At 41.4% G+C, this 20,939-nt stretch overlaps 1 protein-coding gene across 2 annotated transcripts in view; it reads left to right on the plus strand.

Moving 5' to 3' along the window:
• Positions 1-1,655: 1,655 nt before the first annotated feature.
• ITGA4 (integrin subunit alpha 4) overlaps positions 1,656-20,939 on the plus strand; it is a 37,879-nt gene continuing 18,595 nt past the window's right edge. Inside the window, exons 1-14 of one of the 2 annotated variants that reach the window (XM_083842803.1) lie at positions 1,656-2,643; positions 2,730-2,851; positions 9,650-9,756; positions 9,851-9,980; positions 11,383-11,450; positions 12,100-12,229; positions 14,936-15,021; positions 15,355-15,414; positions 15,506-15,643; positions 16,135-16,246; positions 18,418-18,512; positions 18,878-18,968; positions 20,303-20,348; positions 20,716-20,870. In XM_083842803.1, coding sequence (XP_083698929.1) covers positions 2,453-2,643; positions 2,730-2,851; positions 9,650-9,756; positions 9,851-9,980; positions 11,383-11,450; positions 12,100-12,229; positions 14,936-15,021; positions 15,355-15,414; positions 15,506-15,643; positions 16,135-16,246; positions 18,418-18,512; positions 18,878-18,968; positions 20,303-20,348; positions 20,716-20,870 — 1,531 coding nt within the window. In that variant the 5' untranslated portion in view covers positions 1,656-2,452. The other variant, XM_083842804.1, reaches the window with a different exon arrangement.

The following is a 20,939-nucleotide window of genomic DNA, read 5'->3' on the forward strand; positions in this document are numbered from 1 at the left end:
TGTGCTGCCAGTTCCATGCCCTGTTTCTCTTTAGCAGCCATGGGACCACTAGACTGGAGGTTCTACAAAGTCACTGTAACTTTCAGCTGCACATCTGTCTTTCCCTAATCTCTCTCAGGCACACTAGTCTCAGGAGACTAACTTGTCTCTGGGTAACACAAACAGCTTGTGTACATTTACCCCTTTCCTATGACACCTGTTGATAAGCCGCAATACCTAGTGTGAAGAACAAGTTACGTATTCAAGGGTTAGGGTGGGGTTCCCCCAAATGTTTAGAAACACAGCTGCAAAGAGATTGCTTGGTTGCATTCATATGTTTTCTGCATCAGCTATAGTCAAAATGATACACATAAAATTGGTCATGAGAGAGAGCAGAAAGGACAGAAATTCCTAGACCATAAAATTGCCAGGGTGAAGGAGGCTGAGAAATGGCTCTTCCCTTCTTTGGCATTTGAGGGATAGAGCTTTGTGTCCTTTTTTGTGAACCAGAACTGAACCCAAGAATTGTAATGATATCTTGGAGAAATGTCTGGAAGTCCCCAAAACCAGGCTAAGTGGTCAGGGTAGTGGTGAAACGGTGGTTCAATTAAACCACAATTTAGCTTTTCAGATTTGAATCACGCTTGTTCTGCTGCTTTCAGAATGACAGTGAAAACCTGCCTGGTAGAAATGCAGATTCACAGCTGCTGTTGATTGTCATAACTCCTTTGATGTCAGTAGCTGGAAGGAAGACGAAGAGCCGCTGAGGGGCTGTTTAGCTCCTTTACATGAAACAGTCACTACTCCACACCCGTGCTATCCAGGGAAGCCCTCTGATGGTTCTAAAGATGAGTACTTTAAGAAAAGACACGGTGCTGACTGACTGACCGCCTGTCAGGCCTTGCAATGCACTAATCCCATTCCAGGCGTTATGCACCTGAATGCACTTACAAGGACGTGATGTATCACTCAGTGTCCAAGTCTGGTAGTTGCTCAACATTTAGCAGAAGTGTTAATTTTTCCACACTTCGATTAACTGACTGGAAATTAGAGGGTTTCTTTATTCCAGGAAGCTTAAAATGCCGTGTTCCGAATTTCCATTTGGAGCCGGTATTCTACCATCTCACAGTTATTTCTAATGCATGTAATATTAAACAGTTGAAATGACAGTGGATATCTCTCAGCTACAGTAAATAGTCTTTGCAACTAAACTTTCCTCTTTGAAGAACTGCTTATGCTCTTGTTCCTGTAACTGAAACTACCATTGCACGTAGCTGTGCTGCTGTAGGACTGCAGCAGTGGGGAAGCCCTGGTATTCAAGGGACTTCAGTGAGGCAAGGCTTGTCCGTGGAGTAACAGCCTTGGTTTCAACACACACCCAGCCCAACATGAGCTAAATCGAGACTCAGTGACTGACTCTGGAAACACACAGAGCGAAGCTCCTTACTAAGATCAAGGGAGCCTTTACAGGGCCTGCTGAGCATCAGGTCTCCTGCACGATGCTCAAGTTTTTCTTTATTCCCGTGCAGTCCAGCAGACTGGATGGTAATTTTACCAGCTACTCAGCTGGAATGCAAAACTGAACAGGAATGTGAAATGTCAGTTTTAAATGTGAAAAACGTGCCAGGCGTTGTTCTGATTCCACCCCGTGGGGAAGGAAGTCATCGGCTGGGAGCGGTCCTGTGCAACACTGGCGGGATGGGGCTCAGGACTGTATTCTGCGGTTAGGACGCTGGTTTCAGGCTCAGGTACCTCAGGTACCTCCCCACCGAGAGGGGGGCCCAGGAGTATCTCCCAGTGCAACGGCCGAGGTGCAGGAAGGCTGGCAGCATAGATACGGGGACTTTTTCAACTTCCAAAAGGAAGACACAAATCCGACCACACAGTTTCCCTCCCTGAGAACGGACCTGGGCTTGGCTGGGTTTCCACGCCGGGACTCGGGTCAGACGCGCTCAGGGAGCGGGAAACCCAACGCGCAAGGCGGGGAAGCCAGCGAGAACATTTTGGGAACAGCCTCCCTCCGTCCCCCAGCCCCCCCCCCCAACCCGACTCCTCCTGGCCGCCCCCCCGGGCAGGTGTGCCCGGGGCCGAGGGGGGCGCCCTCGGGATCGGGGGGCTCCCGGGGGCCGCGGGGAGGCCCGGAGGCCGTGCCCCGTCCTGCAGCACCCCCTGTGCGCGGGCGGGGCGGGGAGAAACCCGACCTCCGCCGCCTCAGCAGGGAGAGGGGCTGCCGCGGCGCGAGAGGAGGCGGCGGCACGGCCGAGCGGTTCCCCCCCTCCGCAGGGGACACCCCACACGGCCGCGGGGACTGAGGGAGGCCGCCCGGCACGGCCCGGCCCGGCCGGGAGCAGGGCGCGGGCTGCCCGGTGCCGGGGCAGGGCAGGGCAAGGGCAGGGCGGGGGCGGCGCTGCCCCTCGCCGAGCGGAGCGGAGCGGGGAGGCGGGCGGCCGGGTGCCTGCGGCCGGCCAGAGCCATGCGGAGCTGCGGGCAGGCTGCGGGCTGGGCCGCCCCGCTGCTGCTGCCGCTGCTGCTGCTGCTGGGGCAGCGCCTGCCGACGGCGCGGCCCTACAACCTGGACACCCGGCAGCCGCTGCTCTTCCGCGGGGGCAGCGGCACCTTCTTCGGGTACTCGGTGCTGCTGCACCGCCACGGCGAGGAGCGATGGTGAGTCTCGGCCGGGGCTGCCGGGGGGGAGGGCCGGAGCTCCCACCCCCCCCGCGGCCCCTCACGCCGCCGTCTGTGCCCCGCAGGCTGGTGGCGGGCGCCCCGCGGGCCAGCTGGCCGGCCAACAGCTCGGTGGCCAGCCCCGGGGCCATTTTCCGGTGCCGGATCGGGAACAACCCCCGCGGGTGGTGCGAGCAGCTCCAGCTGGGTGAGTGAGGGATGGAGGGAGGGAGCGGGCGGCGGTCTGTCGGTCTGTTTGTCTCTCCCTCCGCGGCCGCTCTGAGAGCGGCCGGCGACCACCTTGGGACCGAGGGCAAGCCCGGTGCGGCTGCCCCATCGGGCCGGGCCGCAGGGGGGTCCCGCACCTCCCAGAGCCTCGCTGGGGCGTCGGTGCCTCCCCTCGCGGCTCTGCGTTAAGCGGCCGCAGCTGGCAGAGGGGGCCGGGGCTGGCACCATGTGCCCGGGCCGTCCCTGCGCGAAGCCGCCCCGTGGGGGCTCGGGTGGGTGCAGCCCGCTGGGTAAATCCGCTTTCGGGGCACCAAAACTACTCGTGACCCAGGCGGTTTTTCCAACTCCTCACTGCCTCCACAGTCCCGCGCCCAGAAGGTGTAACTGGATGCGTTTTTCTGGTACTTGCTCAAAATGAGCACGCTTTGTGGTGGGTTACAGTGAATATGTCTGAATTGCTTTGGGGTCTGTTCTTGTCCTCCTTGCGTATGGTACCTTCACTCTACCTCCGTGCTGCATGTTAAAAGTTTCCTGAACTTTCTCTGCCGCTGTGACCAAAACTGTCCAAGCCGTTAAAACCATGAACTCGCCGCCCAGTGAGGATAAGAAGCGCGGGAAAGAGTTTTCAAAATATTTGAAACCAGGGGAAATGATAACGCACCATGAACTGATGTACTTTGAGGACAGAATGCAGGATTCTGTTACAAAAAAGTTACAACAGTAATTTCTCTAGAAAATTAGAATTGACAGATTCTATCTGTTTTTTTCCTACAGACAGAAGTAGGAGTTATATTTTGTAACTAAACTACAGAAAACTAAGATACAAGCAGTTGCTCATGGAAACTGCAATTAAAGTTATTCCAGCCCAAGCACTTTTCTTTTTGTTCCTGAGTGATTTCATTCCAACATCAGATCTATTGAAAAATGATATATAAGAAAGAGCTTTCTTCTCCAATTCCTTGTTTAAGAGGTTTGGAAAAGCCAAAGAAGTAACTAAATGGGTAAAAGAGCATATGTTAAAAAGGCATTAAGGCCCTACTGGATTGGAGGCTAAAACAGCCCCTCACTGTGTAGATGAGCCGAAGGGTACTGAGGTTTTAACTTCTTTGAAAGCTACAATACCTCTGCAGTACTTGATTTACTCATTTAGCCAGTGGAGAGACAAAAGCTCTAACAAAGGAAATTGGTAGGCTTTTCTTCAGTAGCTTAGGGGTTTCTAAATGAAATGGTGCAACAGGTGAATGAAAATGTTTATGTGGTACCAAAGGCTTAGTTTAACACCACTTCCGTCCCCAGATTTAGAGGCTGTAGGTTGCACAACAATGTTTACTCTCTTGTCCTGCACTTCTAAAAACAGTAATACCACAAGACATTTTTTCAAAATGTTTGTTTTCCTTAGTGATAGGTGACATCTCTGTAACACTAAGGTACATCAATAGTATTTCTGAAATTGCATAGGTACTTCAAAAGTATTTCTGAAGTTGCGTAGGTACTTCAAAGAAGCGTTCCACTGTAAAACAAGAAGTGAGGTCAATAAAGAAGCCAAACCATGCTGTGGTGCATGGGATGTAAATGAAGTAGGTTAGTATCTGAGCTTCGTTAAGTCTCTGTCATCCTGCTGAGCGGTCACAGAAATACACAAGGGAATTTGCAATTGCAAAGCTGAACTTAATTATCTCCTGTCTAACTCATTCAGGCTGTCAGCAACTTTGGGACATAATGGTTTTATCAACACCGTGTCATTCTGTCAGTGACCTCCTTGTTCTTTCTTCTGCTTGGATTCTTGCCAAGTTTGGATTCTGAGCTCATAGAAAAGGATAATTTTCTATGAAAAATGTGCAGGGATATATTACACTGCTGGGACAGGCAAGCTGAGAAATAGCCATTTTTATCTTTCTCTTAAATACCTAGATTCACATTTCTTTCAGTAAAAGAATCTTTGAGGTAATAAGTTTCTGATCCTGAGTCAAAGAAATGTAGAGGTGACAACAGGCAACAGAAGTGGTTTTTTTTTTTTATTTTTTCCTGAACGTCAGAACTCTAATAAACAGTTTTGAAGTACTTAGACATAAATATGTTAAAACACTGTTGCCATTTTTCACTGAAGTAGCCTTGAAACTGGCTTAACTAATTAATGAAGGTTTCATGCACAATTAAGAAGCCTCTGATCACACAAAACTGCTGTTGTGTTTTCTGTGTCACACGTTCCTATCTGGTTGCTCAATAGAGAAAGACTTGCTTGGAATAGTCTTATGCTACAGTCATCCCAGCATCTGAAAATAACTCATCCGGGCATACTTTAGAGGATTTTAATGTTGTTCAGAGTGTCACAGGGATGTGGGCTGGTTTAAGAACCAAGGGAAGCCATGAGATACACTAGTAAATCTTTGTCTTCGCAGACCCTCATTGAAACTTTGAAATCTTTCTGTGATGGTTGAACAGTGGAGTGAAGTTTTCAGTTGCTTTTCTAGTTCTAGTACTTCTGTCAGTGGTCTCAAATATTCAAGTCTACTAATTTATTCACAATTGGAGTATTTTTCAGTGATGGTTTATGTTAGATGCAGAGGCTTGTAATCCATCTGTAGGTACAAATACAACACAGAATGCTTCAGGTATGTTACTTAGAACACCAACATCAGTCTACTAGCTTGTGTTTCAATTTCAAGACCTTGTCCAGGTCAGTTTGGGGTAGTAATACATTACTGCAGGGGGACTTGCACTTCAGATGTTTTGACCTGTTACATTTTGGACTTGCAAAATGGTATAGAAATTCTTCAAGAAAATTGCTCTCATATTTGTAACCGAGAGTAATTAATTGGACAGCAAACTAGTTACAAAAATTGCCATTGAGTGTAAAAAAAAAAAAAAAGTTTCAACTACAAATACATACAGTAAACTCAGTGCATGTTTTTTAAAATCAGGCCAGCAAGCTCTGCCCACAGTATTGTCAGCCTTCCACCCTTCCTTGAAGTCCCAGCTGCAATTAACCTATGAACAAATTGCCCTCTAGCTCCCCCAGCTGAATCGTTACAATGGAAAAGTGAGCATTTAATGGCTTTCCCCAAAAGGCAGACCTGTGTTTCTTCAGCCTTGATTTCAGTAAGTTTTGCCTTTGATACTTTGGCTTTTTGAACTCACTTGCATTGATTATACCCTGCCAGCGATCTACTTGGAAATGTCCTTACTGTGGAAGGAGGACAGGACCTTCTGGGTCTTGGCCTGTTACAGAGTAATGGAAACAGCTCTCATGTAGCTGGTGTGTTTTGGGGGAAGTGGTTCTGGGGGCGTTGGAAGGATAAGACTTAGCAAATCACTGAAAAGAGAGAAGGTTGCCCTGGGCAAATGAAAAGAGTCTGGTGAGGCGCTGACACCTAGGAGCAGGACATCAGGAGGCCTGTTGTCCTTGCAGTAGACTTTGTAGTTTAATCGGTTAGCATTAAAGGAGTTCTGGGAGGATAAAAAGGATCATGGGAGGCTGTTGGGCATGGAAGGCACTGGAGCAAGTTACATAAAACTGGTTTCTCAGATGACATTGCAGACATCTGTATTAGAGTCCTCGAGGCCAGAGCTAGAAGTGGCTTTTCAAGTTCTGACCTTATTTGTATGCGATTATGCTGTTTCTGTGGGTGCGTGCAGCGGGGATTATAGCAGAAGTGTATCTTCCAGCTGTGTAATGTACACAGACTGGGCAATTACTTATCTCTCAGTGACTTTATGACAACGCGTGCTCCTTTTCCCTGAGGCGATCAAGCTGCCGTGTCCTCCTGAGCTTATGCAGTGCTGCTCTGTTGCTCGTGCAGAATGTAGCATTTTCTCTTCTCATTAGATAAAGCCTTTGCAATGTCCTACACGGAGCAGGGGCTCATCACCATGTCCAGGATGCCAGGCTCACCCTTCTCTTGCCCACAAAGGCCTAGCATTTTCAAGGTGTTTGAATACTTGCCAGGCAGAGGAAGAGAGGAGATATAAGGCAGCAGATCAGCAGTGGGCAAAGGGAACCTGGATCAAGAACATGTGGTGGAGCCCAGGGAAAAAGGAATTCAAACCAATGAGCAAGGGTGAATGGTGGTGCTTTTTCTTGTTACAGGCCTCTGAAATACATACAGGAATGAAGTGCTAAGACAAGCAAAACTTCCTTCTGTCTTTGACGTTAGCTGGTTTTGCTTGACTTTCTGACAGAAAGGCTCAGAAACCCTCTTGAGATCTAAACATGATGCTGGTCTGCTCTGCTTTTTCATTTCCTACAAACTCAAATACACTATAAAACAAGTCCCAAGTAAGTCCTTGTCATGAGAGGACAGAAAGCATTGCTGGAAAGGGAGTTTCCAGAAGGGGCTTTTCTGATTTAAGGGTGTATTAATTCCTGCATGCGGGAATGTAATGGAATTTCTATTTTTGAGGAGGCTTCAATTAGATTAACATGCTTTGTAATTCATGCAAACCATGGAAGTCACCTCCCTTAGGAAGTGAGGTATTCTACATGACAGAATACCAATATTAAATTCCCAAAATAAATTCCAAAATTGTCTCAAAATTGCTGCCGGATGGGAAGGTAGAGATGTATTCAGTATATGGAAATTCATGTCCCTGATGTTAGCAGTGTGGGAGAATTCAGAAGCTTACCACTTAAACCTCAGTAACTGATGGCCTGCAGAAAAATCAACTTCTTTTTAGTAGATGCTTAAAGTAAGGCATTTTACTTCATGCTTATTTTGAGTAAGAGCCCACATGTTAATTACCATTGTTCAGGTGACCTACAGAAATTCATTAAAGTCTAGTAACGTAAGTTCTCTTGGCCCAAAGACAATTGAATGTGATGGCATTGTGAGTGCCGAGCTTGGTTCCTATTTATAGGGACTTCACATACGTATACCCTTGATGTTGTGAGGAAAGGCACACGGGGGAGGAGGAAGTGGTAAGGAGGAGATGAATAAGGGTCAGGTACCTCTTCATCCAGTGAAGGGAAGTGTTTTAGGAAGAAGGTAGAGCACAGTTGTGTTGGTCATTGTGCATCATCCTTGCTGCAGTGCGGTGAGGGATTCCTGACTGCACTGCTCTGGTCTTTCCACCAAAACAGGAAGAAAAAACAGTATTTGGAAAAAGAAGTAGAGAGGTAGCATGGAAGAAGAAAAACTCCTTGCAGCAGTTTCTTCACACAGTTGTTCAATGCTAGGCCTGTCACAAAACAGTAGGGAACAAGCTCAGAGAGAAGGATGACTGCTGGCTTTTATTCCTGCAGATGCTTCTCTCCTGAGTGTTGTGTTTTGTTTTTGTATTTATTTATTTTTTACTGTGATAAAGAATTGCCTTGATACCATGAACGGGGTATTATTTTTGGTTTAAAAAAACTCTGTGACATCCTGGTACAAAATCATTTAAAACAGTTTTAAGAATGTGTACAGCAAAGCCCACAGTCATTCATCTGTCTCCTGGTCACTGAATAGACTAGATAGATGCTTTGTTCTGTTTCCATACTTAATCAATATTGGCAATTGTGTCTCCTCCAAAAGAAATTCAATAAATCCACTAAATGAGGACTACGTTTATTTAAACTGTCAAATGACAATAATAAATTTCAGCTCTGGTGACAGCACAGTTTGGGGGATGGAGGTGGGATTTTTCCCCTCTCGATGTCACCTGTAGCGTTGGTCCTCTGATCTGTATTGGCGCCCTCTTCTGGGTAACTGTAACAGAAACTTCAAAAGTTACGGTTCATCACTAACTGTATTGAGTTTAGGAAAGTCTTAAAAGTTGTACAGAACAACTTGTTCAAAGGACATTATGTGTTTCCTTATTTTATAAGTAGGTTTTTTCCATAAGCAGTGTCATGGGGAGGCATTAAAAAAAATGGTTCAGTGTGTTAATGTTTATTCTCCTGAGCATGTAGTAGGTACTCCTAAGAATGAAAAGCTTTCTTTATATAACATAAAATACTTTTACATGTGTAGCTTTTTCTTTCCATAGATAGTCCAGCTGCATTCTAGGAGGAGGCAAATATTTGCTAGCTTGGCAGTACTGTAATCTTTTGGGGGAGTTTGAAGAAATTTCACTATGTTATCTAAGGTTTAAAGAATTAACTCTCCTTAAGAAAAAAAACCTATGAAACTAGTAAATAAAAACTACTAAAAATACTAAAGAAAGAGCTACTGCTAAATAAATGCAGCAGTGCAAGGAGTACACAGGACAAGTAGACCCAGTGATTTTATATCCCCTGTAGAGGCTGCACTGGTATTACAGCACTTTACTTGATAGCCATTTGTGGTAGAGATATTTTTAAGATCTGCCACCAACTGATACGTAGTTTAGAAAGAAGTTGGATAAATGTTTGCCTTAGGCTAGGTTTTTGGTGGTATTCAGGGGTACTACTGTTTATAAGAAACCTTTAGGCTGAAGAACACTTGTGAAAACAACCCTAGGATAGTCTCATTATTACTGAATGAATGTCTCATAGTGATATAACCTATGAAAGAGATGCTACTTCAGAAAAAAAATTCTTAATCAGATTGAGTGTAACGTCACTTTCTATCTTAGTTTCAATAATGATGGAGAAGCCAGCCCTCACTGCCTAACCTGCCCTGTTCAGAACCAGCATGCTCCCTTTGGCTTCATACAACCCTACCTTTTTCTTGAGCGTGTGAAAAGTTTATGCAGCCTGTGCGAGACAGACATGGGGTCAGGTCCACCAAAATTGGACTGAGTCTCCCCATAGAGCTCTCCTGTTAGCCACCACGTGGCCCTTCGGCTCATCGTGTTCAGCACATTGGTCTTTGTGTCATAGGCAACCCCAACGGAGAGCGCTGTGGGAAGACCTGTCTGGAAGAGCGCGATAATCAGTGGCTGGGCGTCAGCTTATCGAGGCAGCCAAAAGAGAACGGATCTATCGTCGTACGTATTAACCGTTGGAGCTGTGAGTCCGCTTGTCAGACCGCCTTCACAATTCTTATGCTTGTGTGTCAAACATCATGTTTTTTATCCATAGGCTTGTGGACACAGATGGAAAAATATCTTTTACATAAAAAATGAACACAAACTGCCGTACGGTATTTGTTTTGCTATCTCTTCTGATTTTCGAACTGAACTGAGCAGAAGAATATGCCCATGCTATATAGGTAAGCAGAATGCTTGGGTCCGTTCTAGGGAAGGAAAAGATGCAAAACTCAATGGTGCAGAGTTGTGAAAAGCCTGTGTTGCTCTGGGCAGGATTTCTGCAGCCAAAGGCTTGAAGACAGAGTACTGATGTTATGAATGCAACCTGTGATATAACTTTGATAGCAAGATGTTTATCACTTCTAAGAAAAATTGCTTTCGACAGGCAAAACAAATAGTTTAAATCAAGCATCAGAATACCTGAATACTTGCTCCTTGGACTGGATCACTGAAGGATGCATGCTTCCCAAAAATGGGCCAGCAGAGGACCTCCTGTGTTCCTTTGCTCTGTCATTTGCTTGCTCTGCTTGGCAGAGTGCCTCTCAGGGGATAGCAGTAACACCTGCAAGGGGATGCTGCCGTCCACTCCTTAGCCTTTGGCACAGAGCTGCTGTGGTTCCTCAGCACAGCACCATGTCCTCCTGTTGTGCATCCCTGTTCCTAAATCTCCTCCTGCCAAGACTACTGCCATGGCACGAGACCTTCGGCAGTCCTTCCTCAGAGGACCGCAGGAGCAAAGTAAGAGTCAAGACCTGAAACTTTCAAACAAGACCATCCCTGCCTTTCCTTTCATCCCTGCCTTCCATTCAGGAGAACGGTCTCGTGACCCTGTCCCTTGCCAAGGCAAGGGAGAGCTGACAATCTGCCCTCTTTGTGCAGACCAGTAGAGTAATGCCATCAGACATCCCGCTGCTGGCTTTGTGGACTGCTCGGTGTGTTGGCAAAATCTTTTCAGCAGTGTTCAAGTGCACAAATCTAGGGATGAGACGAAGGGAACCCTGATGGAGGCAGTTAGCAAGGAAAAGCAGGAAAACAGAGCTGGGCGTGTTAGATGTAAAAACAGCTGCTGAGGATAATAGGTGCCAGTGTTTCTAAGATATCCATACTACAAGCCCTTCAAAGCCCTAAAGGAGCACTGGGGCAACTTCTATCAAGATACGTAAGCCTGTCAACCAGATTGCCTGGATTATACACAGAGTGGAAGAGAGGAGTTGAGTTTATCCATCTGTGCTGCTCAATTCATACTATTTCACTTGGTGTATTACTTACATGGAATCATTTAAAAAGAAAACTATAATCATTCACAAGATTTCAAAGGCAGCTGTGATCAAGTGATACATAGTGCTTTACGTTTGTTACAATAGGGTATGGAAGCTAAACGCTGTACCAGGGAAAACAGTGTTTTTACTTTTATTACAGAACTGAAAACTGTTTTTTTGTTGTTGTTGTTTTGTTTGTTTGTTTTTGTTTGTTTGGTTGGTTTTGGTTTTGGTTAAACTTGTCTCAGCTTCTCTTAAAGACTTGGTAATAAATTCTGAAACTGCATGCTTCTCATCCTCTTTAATATTTCTTGCCCATGCCCAGATCATGCGCGAAAGTTTGGAGAAGACCATGGGTCATGCCAGGCTGGAATATCTAGTTTTTACATTGGGGTGTGTATTGAAGATACCAAACTTCTCACATATGTATGTAAATATATGTTAAAGTTGTATGTGAACACAAACATTAGCACTTTGTTGTTGTTGAAGAAATCAGACTCATCTCATTTCTTTTTAATGGAATCTTGATAATACTTGCATGATAATTCCCAAACTAACCAAGAATACTTTTACATTCAAAATTACTTTTAATCTGGAATTAAAATTCAAAATTACCTTTCATGGGTAAAGAGCATGCATATAACAGAGTATGAAGTTTTATTGTTCTCTTTAATCTATTTCATGTAACAGTAATGCTAAGGCTTACCATCTTGCTTTGCAGAGTAATATTCTGTATTTAATCAATGCTGCACTCTAAGTTTGATTTCTAAAAAAAAAAATAAAATCATTTTGAGATGAAACTGTACAGTTTGCTGTCTTTCAAAATGTTCCCAGATCAATGTTTTTCAATAAGCATATTTTTAGAAAGTCTGAAAAATGTTGTCTGTGATCTGGTGGTAATCCCTGAGCACTGAACTATATACATCTCCAGTAGTATTTCACTGAGTTCACAGAAGATCTAAAGAGAAGCGTTTGACTTGTTTTGCTATCTTCATGAATATTTAAATGTGAATAACATAGCTATGTTTTATTTTTCTTTTAGGACTTAATTATAATGGGAGCCCCTGGATCCTTTTATTGGACTGGTTCTGTTTTTGTATACAATACAACTGCAAATACAATCCATGCTTATTCAGATTCAAATAACCAAGTGAAATTTGGCAGTTACCTAGGTACTTCAAACATTTAATACTTTATAAATATATAAATCAAAGACTTAGCTAAATAGTTGATCTTGAAGTCAGTGCACAGTATTTCTCAGCATTTGCTATGTTAATCCCAGGAGTGACATTTCTAAAGACATGCTCTGATTTTTGTTAAATATTATTTAATTGTAAGGCTTCCTCTGTTATTTTCACGTGGAAGCTTTTCAAACATTGTTTCTGTTTTTAGCATCTCTGCACTGATTTACCATCACTTCTTGCTATAGAAGGGGGAGAGATGCTTCTGATTAGCAGCAGTTTGCACTTGGCTCTTAAGTCTGAAATACTTAAATGTTTTTATAGCAAAAGATGTGCTTTCACGTGTAACAGAAATGTGAAAAGTTTATTACGGTGAAGGCTGAAAGGAAACAAGACCTAGTTATATTTTCAATAAGGGGGAAGCATGCTATGATATTAAGAGACTGACTTGCCTCCAATCATAATTTATTTTTTAATTCCTGCCATATCTTGGTCTGGATACATGGGAATGCAAACCTCACCTACAAACATCTACAATGAAGGCCACACAGCTCCTATACATGTTCCTTTAACCCAGTAGTTAGCTGGATTTAGTGCTAGAATTTGTAGGGTTGTATGCCAGAACCATCAACAACTTCAGTTTTCACACTACACACTAAGACTATCTGTCCTTCTTGAACTGTTAAGGAAGACTGCTTTTGCCTGTGGCCTTTATTGTTTTTTTTTTTTTGCATTTTCCCATTCATAGATCTAGTTCATGTGGATAAACATTTCCTTTTCTACTCTTCTGGCAATAGGAAACAGGCATAAGTTATGAAATAAATATTAGGAAATATAAAATGTCTAACACTTTAGAAGTCAGTACTGAGCCTTGCAAAGGCTGTGCTTGGGCTCTGAGGAAAACTCAAGCAAAAGATGCTGGGTGTAAAAGGTGATTAGATACCCAGATCAATAAAGTTAATCAGTAATGTTTCTAACCTTTCGTAGGACAAATAAAAAATTTTAGAGGGTGCCTTCCACTAACATTTAGTAGCAAAATATTGCACCTGTCTGGGAAAAAGCTCATCCAGATTTCTGCTCCTGCAAGTATAAGGATGAGAATTTCTGTAATGAATGAATCAAGTGGCCAAAAGCCAAATATAGACAAATGGGTAAAAGCTTGTATAAGAACTATGCTGGGGAGCAAGTGGGGAGAGAATTAGATAAGTTGGTTTTACAAATCAGCTGGGTCTGATGAAAGAGTAACCTGAGATACTTAACAAACTCCTGTAAAGAAATCACAAAATAATTGATAGTTTCTTTTAGGAATCTGAGAAAACTGAGAAGTCAATATAATATCTCTCATTAAAAAGGGAGGCAATGAAAAGCCAGAGGATTTTAAGGTAGTAAGCCAATCTTTAGTAATGGAGAAGAGGAGATAATACTGGGGTTGGAAATAAAATTTTGTTTGATTATGCCTTTAAATTTAAAGGGTCGATTACATGATTTTCCCTTCTACCCCTAACATTTGAATGCCACAATAGAAATCTGTGTGCTCTGATGACTGTAGTTTCTTTTGGTGACTTTATTTTTTAAAAAGTTCATTACAATTATCAATATTTACACTTCAGTAAAACCAAAATAACTATAAAATAAAGATCAGAGGAGGTAAATGAAGGTGCATCTACTTAAGCTTAATTTTTTGGTTGAGTATGTGAAAACTAGGTGTTGACCTCTAAATGATAAATTGTCTTGTTCACACATTTTAGCTTAAAATATGAAAATAAAATGCTGGCTTTAAGAGAGCTTGAATTCTAGACAGCTGTCTTCACAGATGAAGGATTTAAGGCACGTTCTTATCTGATCCGATATGATTTTTCCATTTTCTCTGTGTGCTGTGAAAATCAACAGAAATTCAGTAAATGCAAGAGCAGCAGAATATGTTAACTGTCTTCTCTGTTTCAAATTAGCCCTAACGCATTTTGGAAAGAGTAACAATGACTGGTGTGGCTACAGATTAAGGCGTCAGCCTTCAGTTTGCAATTCTGTGGCTGGACGACTGAACCAAAATATGGTCCCGGTTGTCGAGAGCTGTCTCCACACAGACAAATACTTTGTTATGTGGATCCAGTTACAAAAGCTGATGCAGTGTTTTCTTATTACATAATCAGACTTTGCTGCTGACATATTAATATGTGAATAAAGACAATAAGCTGTGTGTTTGTGTGTATATATATATATACATATACACATACACATGTATATATATGTGCACACATATAAGTACCCCCCGTTTCATTTCTTTGCAGTCCAGTTATATGAATAGTTGAGTGAGAATTGAATAAAGTGCTTCCATATTGCACTGTATGGACACGTGACAGTTTTTATTTGTACCGCAGTATGAATAATCAATGAACAATTGGAGAATATGCCTTAAGAGAAGATATTTTGCAGACTTTTAAAGTATGGCAGATAATTGAGATCCTGGGAAGAAATAAGTGTTTCTGACACTTGTTTCTGCTTGCTGGAACTTACTGTTTGTATTGACCTTTTGCTTATATTTAAAAACGTTCCTTTCTGTTTTCATTGCTAACTTGCATGAGTTCTGAATGTCAGACTTGCAATAATTTGTGGTGTTGACAGCTTTTATACGTCATGTTCCCATTTTTTTCTTTGTATGGTATTGACAGTATTGAATAGTGCATTTGTAATTTACAGGATACTCTGTTGGAGCTGGACATTTTCTGACATCAGACAGTACAGAAGTAATTGGAGGGGCTCCCCAACAGGAGCAGACTGGTAAAGTAAGAGATTGTTTACAGTATTGGTTTGTTCAACATTCTTCCACATACCCACACATGTTTTTTCAATTTAAATTAGCATAATAAAGGCAAGTGTCAGGTAATGTGATTTCTCCCAGGGAGAAAAGTCAAAGGAAGGAAGGAGGGAAGATAGTCTAGATAACACTGCTGTGAACTACAGTGTTAAAGAAAGGTACAGATGGGAAAAGCAAGTAGTGGTACCCTGTGATACTGTGTGTTGCATAGCTGATTCTCTAGCACATGCTGTAGAGAAAGCACAGGACTATTTCATATTACTGTTTGCTGAAGGAAGCTTTTGTTTTCTTTCCATTTTAGGCATACATTTTTAGCATTGAGAAGGACCTAAATATTCTATTTGAACTAAGGGGTAAAAAAGTAAGTCTTTCATGCTACTTTTCTGCACCTTAGAACTTCTAGCATGTCTTCCCCTAAGTCTGAAATAACAGGATTTCTTGTTTGCACACAGCTTGGTTCTTACTTTGGAGCTGCAGTTTGTGCTGTGGACCTGAATGCAGATGGCCTCTCAGACTTGTTAGTTGGTGCTCCAATGCTAAGTACCATCAGAGAAGAAGGAAGAGTTTATGTCTATATCAATTCAGGTTCTGTAAGTATTTCCTCTTAAAAACATAAAAAATAAATAAAATCATAATAACACAGTTATTATAGTGTAACAAGCTAAAAGATTTCTTCTCTCTTACACAGGATTTCAGAATATAGCAAAAATAACTTTAGAACCACAATGACAATCTCAGCAGGACTGTGTAGCACAGCTGCAAAGGCTAGCTCAATGAACCTCAATGCTCACAGGTTTCTCAGAGCAGTAAGCCCCTGTACTCTGATATAAGCCTGCTGCTGTTTATAAGTGTTTGCTATGGGAACATGTTGCTATTCTCATTCTCAAAGAACAATTTTCTTATTCTTTCTCATTCTTATGTTAAATATTGTTAGAAATCTTTGATATAATGCTGAATTCTTCACTACAGAGTTGATTAGGATTACACGCTAGCATCCAAGACAGTTTTAACATTTTGAGCAGCGTTGCAGGTCACCTGGAAGAGCCTCTGTTAATTTGCCGTTGACTCTGTTTTCCTTCAGGAGGCAAAGATGGTAGAACTGGACATAGAGCTCAGTGGGAGTGATTCATATGCATCCAGGTTTGGGGAGTCCATAGCCAATCTAGGAGACATTGATAATGATGGTTTTGAAGGTAAATATAAAAAGTTAAAAACTTGGTTTTAATTCTTGCTGAGATGTGGACTGTAACTGTAAACAGGAGGATTATGGAAAGCTGAAAAGACTTTGAATTGCTGACTTGACCTTTCTTTTCTAGGCCACTGACTTGAAATACAGCTGGGTAACAGTCGTTGATGTGTAATACCAACAGATTAGCTTTTGTCGATTTAGTAAAGGTGATAATTTATTCTACAACTTTGGGTACTAGCAGAATCCCTAATCCAGGATCAGGCCCAATGTTTTTATCCATTTTGTCATGGTTTCACACAAATAGGAAACGGTCAGTATTCCTGTTTGGAAATGCAGCATGTACTCCCCTCCAGCAGAGGTGCAGGCACCAATAGGCTGTGTAGGGACAAGATAAAAATACAATAGGCATTGTCTACTGTTCAGAAATTCATAAATGGTTTCAGTTTTTCCATCAAAAATAGGACTGTATGCAGGGAGCTATCATCCTGTGTGCAAAAACTGTCAGCTTTTACAGGGCTGTGTCTTTGCCAAGTCCATGTCTTTCTTCACGTTTCTGAATAACCCTTTTTATTTTCAGTTATCATCCAGGGTTCTCCTTTTACTCTTCACTTTGTCTTGTGTTCTTGATCCTGTTCCGGAACCTGTAAAGCTTGTAACAGCCGTTCTCTTCTTATCTTGTCTCATTTTCTCTAAACAAGTCCCTTTTCTCCTTTAGTAACTGTTTCTTTATCTCTTGCTAGATTCCCTATCTCCTGTTTTACAGTATCTTCACAGTTTTACACACAAGTTTTGGGCTTTGCCCCCCAAATATTTGCAAACTGCAAAGGAAAATAGTAGCCAACAGTATGACTGGGGAACAGAGAAGTAAAATCAAATTAATAGCAGCATATAACAAAGTAGATGTATGAGAGAATATAATGTAAAAGGGGCATCGTAAAACTGCAGGGGGAGTCGAAGCAAGTGGATTAGCTTTTGAAGAAAGCTAAACGTTGAAAAGAATAAGTGGAAGCAATATTGAGAGTGGCAGTAGGAAAATAAATTTTCATGTAAGAAAAACAGCTGGAAGCAAAACATAAAGAGAAATTGGGTGCTAGAAACCATTTGTCTATAGTAAGTAATAGAAAAGCACAGCAGAGCTTCAGTGACGTAAGCCTTTTGTATCAGCCCTATGAAGATAATGGCATGCATGTTGGTGTAGAATCTGACCACCCCCAAGAACATATGTTTAGCTTTAATTAGACAGCACAACTTGGCTGTCCTATTTTCATCTTACCAGTGGGGAGACATATTTTGTGTGTTTTAGTCACCCAAGTTACGGATTCAATCAATGTGGATTCAATCAGAGAGCTGTTCAGCTAAACCAAATCATCAGAGTTTTGTTTTTCTCGTGATTTTGGTTTGGTGCTCCGTATGGAGTATTTCTTATTTGCAGATAGTTCTGTTTTATTTGTAAATGAAACTTCACAATTACTGATTCATATGGGTGAATTTTAAGATGTTATAATGCATTTCCCCCTGCTTTCTGGTGAATATACTATGGCTATTTGAAAACTGAGGCTTTTTGGTGAAGTTTTCACAAGGACTATTATGAGCACTTTTTTGCATATTTGTATGTTGACACACTCTGCAGGTATTAAATCATCTGGGCATAAAATATACTCCTTTGTACAAACGGACCACCTTCATTTCCATGTTAAATGCCCATTCAAGCCTGTTATCAGCTGTTAAGGACATTTCAGAAAAAAATAAATGGTTTATTTTAGTTAATGTAATAAGAGCACTTCTAGGGCTTCAGTGTTTAGTCCATTTGGGAATAGCAGAGTGCAGGAAAATCATCACACTTTCAAGAATAAGAGGCAATTGTTTTTCAAGACCATAGTTGTTTTAGCTACTCTCCATGATAGCCTCTTAAGGATCATATTCAGAATTTACAGGAACAGAGTTTTTGCACAAATTTAGTGGCACGAAATCAGTTAGCACTTACTCTCTAGCAACAGTACTCCAGGCAGTCAGATTATTTAGTTGATGTATATCGTTTCTGATTTCCTTAATATTTAGCACTTGCTTTTGAATTCAGTCAAATGAGTTTGGTCTGGTATGGTGTGCATTGTGATTTGGATTTCTTTAACTGCACTTTGTTCAACTGTTTATTGTTAAATTGTTTTTTTTCCACAGATGTAGCAATTGGGGCTCCACAAGAAGATAATCTAAAAGGAGTTATTTATATATACAATGGTAGGGAAGATGGAATAACTCCGACATATTCACAGGTATGCATTTTCAGTGGAAAACAATCAATTCAGAAAAACCTTAAGTTTAGATTCAAGAGGGTTTTCCCTTAATTTAAAGTCTGATGGTCTGAATGTTAAAAGACTTCAGAAATTTTTACACAGCCTATGATTTCAGTCATAATATACCTTTAATAGAAAAATAAAATGTTTTAGAGGCCTCAGACAGGGCTTCTGGGATATAGCGTTTAAAGTTATGGAGGAATATTACTTTCAGAGGTATGCTTTCACGGGTAGGCATGTGATTGCCTGCAGAAGCAGGACGGTTACACTAGCATTTTTCATTGGATGTTGTAGCTGAAAGATTAACTTTCCAGGAATAATTTTATCTTCTTTTTCCTCTATAGAGAATAGAAGGACATCAAGTCAGTAATTCTTTAAGTATGTTTGGACAATCCATAGCAAGCGGCATTGATGCAGATAACAATGGTTATCAAGGTGAATTAAACAATTGTGATTATTTTTAATTTTTAGAAGAGTATAAATTCATAGGGAACAATGTCACGGTACTACTTATTACTCTTCATGGAATAAAATCTGTTATTAAGATGGTGTGCCACATCTTGCAGTTTGGGAAGGAAAACAAGGTAAAGCTCAGGGCGAGCATTTTTTTAGTCATCTACCTATTACTGAAGGACTCAGAAAGATGTAATAGCATGATTATAGTGCTGAAGCGGAAGAAAAATTTACTTTTCATTTTTTTGTGGTGGCCATCTCATTTGCTAATGTCACAGTGAGCTAATTTGGGCACTTGAAGCACACTTGCTGTCCAGACTAGTGTGCTAAGCTAAAAATCTCACTGGTCTTCATGTAAGTCTGTATCTTGCCAGGAGTCAGTGAGCTCAGCAGCCCTGTTGGTCTGTGTGAATGGTATGTTAACCTGACTCATGGCTCGTGACAGTGGATTAAGACTCTTGTGGAGTTCTTGTGGGCATCGCACAGAAGTGCTAATTTGTTGTAAAGTGGCTTAGGTGGTTCTAAATACATACTCATTGCTTTATACATACTGTCAAAATGTTTTGCTGTTGTACAGATAAGGATTATGTCAGATCATACTTGTGTTAAAGCATAACGTTACCATTAACTGCATGCTGTAGGCTCTGGCTGTGTCCACAGAAATCTCATCTGGGTTGAACCCATTAGGCTGGGTTAAGAGGTAGTGTACAGGTAGTCTGCTCTTGGGTCACCTGCTCTTTACTGTTTAGGAAGTCGCATCCTCTGACCATTATACCACTGAGACTTATCTGACAGATTTACTTTTGCTACCTCATTTGAGGTGTACATTTTCTTTCCTTACTGGATTAGTAGTTTTCAGTTAATTTGGAATAAAACATTTTTTCTATTTCTTCCTGTCTCTATGTATAATGTGATACATGTAATACATATAATTGTTTTTTATATACGCATACATTTGTGTGCATAGCAGAGCAAAATCGAATATTTAGGTTTAAAAGAATGCCCGTACCTCCCGTTTAGCTGAATTGTATTTCAGTGTCCTCTGCTTAAGCTTGGAATAGAAATCAGATCATCACATTACTAATATCTGCAAATCTAGCAAATTAGTGTGTGGTATTAATGGACAGGGGACAAGAATTTGAGGAATCATCTTCTGTATGGAGAAGCGCACCTATGAATATTAACATATGCCTTTTAACAAATAAAGGGCATGTAGTGTTTTAATGATGCCAAAAGGTGAATATGCTGCAAAATGCTTGTACCTGAAGTAATTCCTGTTGACAAATTATGCTTATTGATCTCCTTTTTTCATACAGATGTAGCAGTTGGTGCATTTCTGTCTGATTCTGCTGTGGTGCTAAGGTGAGGTTGCTACACTTCAGTACTTTTAAAGACCATCCAGTTTAACTGTCCTTTTTAAGATGCAATTTAAAAAAAAGAAAATAATTGTGTATTTTAACCTCATGATAATCTTCTTGGGTGTCTTAAGCTTTCATTCATTTGGTTTCAGAATGCTCTACACCTGAAACATTTAAGTAAATACCTTGAAGAAAAAGAAAATACCCTTCTGAAATTTTTTGAGGCAACAAAAACATTGCATGCAACTACCTGGATTCTTAAAAATGCAGATAGCCTAAAAATGATAATACTAATATAAAAATAGATTGTTAGAGACTCCATAAGTTATTTCTGAATCACTTTGTGAACACTGACTCTTTTATATTCTTAGAACAAAACCAGTAATAATTGTTGAAGCTTCTTTAAAACATCCTAATTCAATAAATCGAACTAATTTAAACTGCATGGAAAATGACCAGCCTGCCATCTGTATGAATTTGAAGATATGCTTTACCTATACAGGACGAGAGGTACCTGATTATATTGGTAAGCTACTTCCAATATATGTATTCATTTGAAATGCACACATTTCCAAAATAAAGCTATTAGTGTTTA

The sequence above is a fragment of the Anser anser genome (assembly GCF_964211835.1).
Source record: "Anser anser genome assembly, chromosome: 6".
Taxonomy (NCBI): Eukaryota; Metazoa; Chordata; class Aves; order Anseriformes; family Anatidae; genus Anser; species Anser anser.